The sequence below is a fragment of the Aspergillus sydowii genome, assembly GCF_001890705.1.
Source record: "Aspergillus sydowii CBS 593.65 unplaced genomic scaffold ASPSYscaffold_30, whole genome shotgun sequence".
NCBI classification, from domain to species: domain Eukaryota; kingdom Fungi; phylum Ascomycota; class Eurotiomycetes; order Eurotiales; family Aspergillaceae; genus Aspergillus; species Aspergillus sydowii.
Window position 1 is genome coordinate 5,445 of NW_024467888.1, and position 611 is coordinate 6,055.

Here is a 611-nt window from a genome sequence, read left to right on the forward strand (position 1 = left end):
AGAATGACTGTGGGTCATAATGCCGCGAGGGACATTGCCAGCTAGAGAATACTCTATAATCCACGCCAGCGCAATAAGAGATGGTTTGTGGCGGGCTTAGCTTTGGTTGGCCGTCCTTATCCTGCTCTACAACTGAGTACTTTTACACCAGACTACTGATCGCCGCATACACTCTTCGGGCTTGGGCTGTGGTTGAAGAAAATTTCCATTATCGGATTCCATGACATCGATGTAGACGATGATGTCGTTAACAAGCTCATGATTCGTTTTCGGCCCGGCCCACTTTGTCTTNACTACTGTGGTTCGTTTCCGTTTCCACCATGGGAGTACCTCATATTTGCCTTCCACCGTTCCGTACATCAACCTGTCCCGCTGGCCCTGGGACGCTTTGCCCGTGTGGTCCTCTTGGATGCAGGTTCAGCGGTTGGTGGCTCCTCACGGAGTTCGGCCAGATTCTTTTGGATTTCGTGATTCCACGATATCTGCTTATCGAGGAGGGCTTCTAGCCTTCTAGAGAGGAAANTTAGCGTTGGCCATACTTGGAAAGCAACGAGTGCTGCACGAGGAGATGTCAGACAGATGGGTCTTGCACACGACAATGCACACGAAAA

The 611-nt window shown here is 50.4% G+C and overlaps 1 protein-coding gene across 1 annotated transcript in view; it reads right to left on the bottom strand.

Annotated features, from left to right (window-relative positions):
- Positions 1–112: 112 nt before the first annotated feature.
- The window catches only part of ASPSYDRAFT_52755 (uncharacterized protein), a 1,188-nt gene continuing 689 nt past the window's right edge, over positions 113–611 (bottom strand). The window contains exon 3 of the mRNA XM_040848548.1: positions 113–510. Within this exon, the coding sequence (XP_040695746.1) occupies positions 360–510 (151 nt within the window). The 3' untranslated portion in view covers positions 113–359. The remainder of the gene's footprint in view (positions 511–611) is intronic.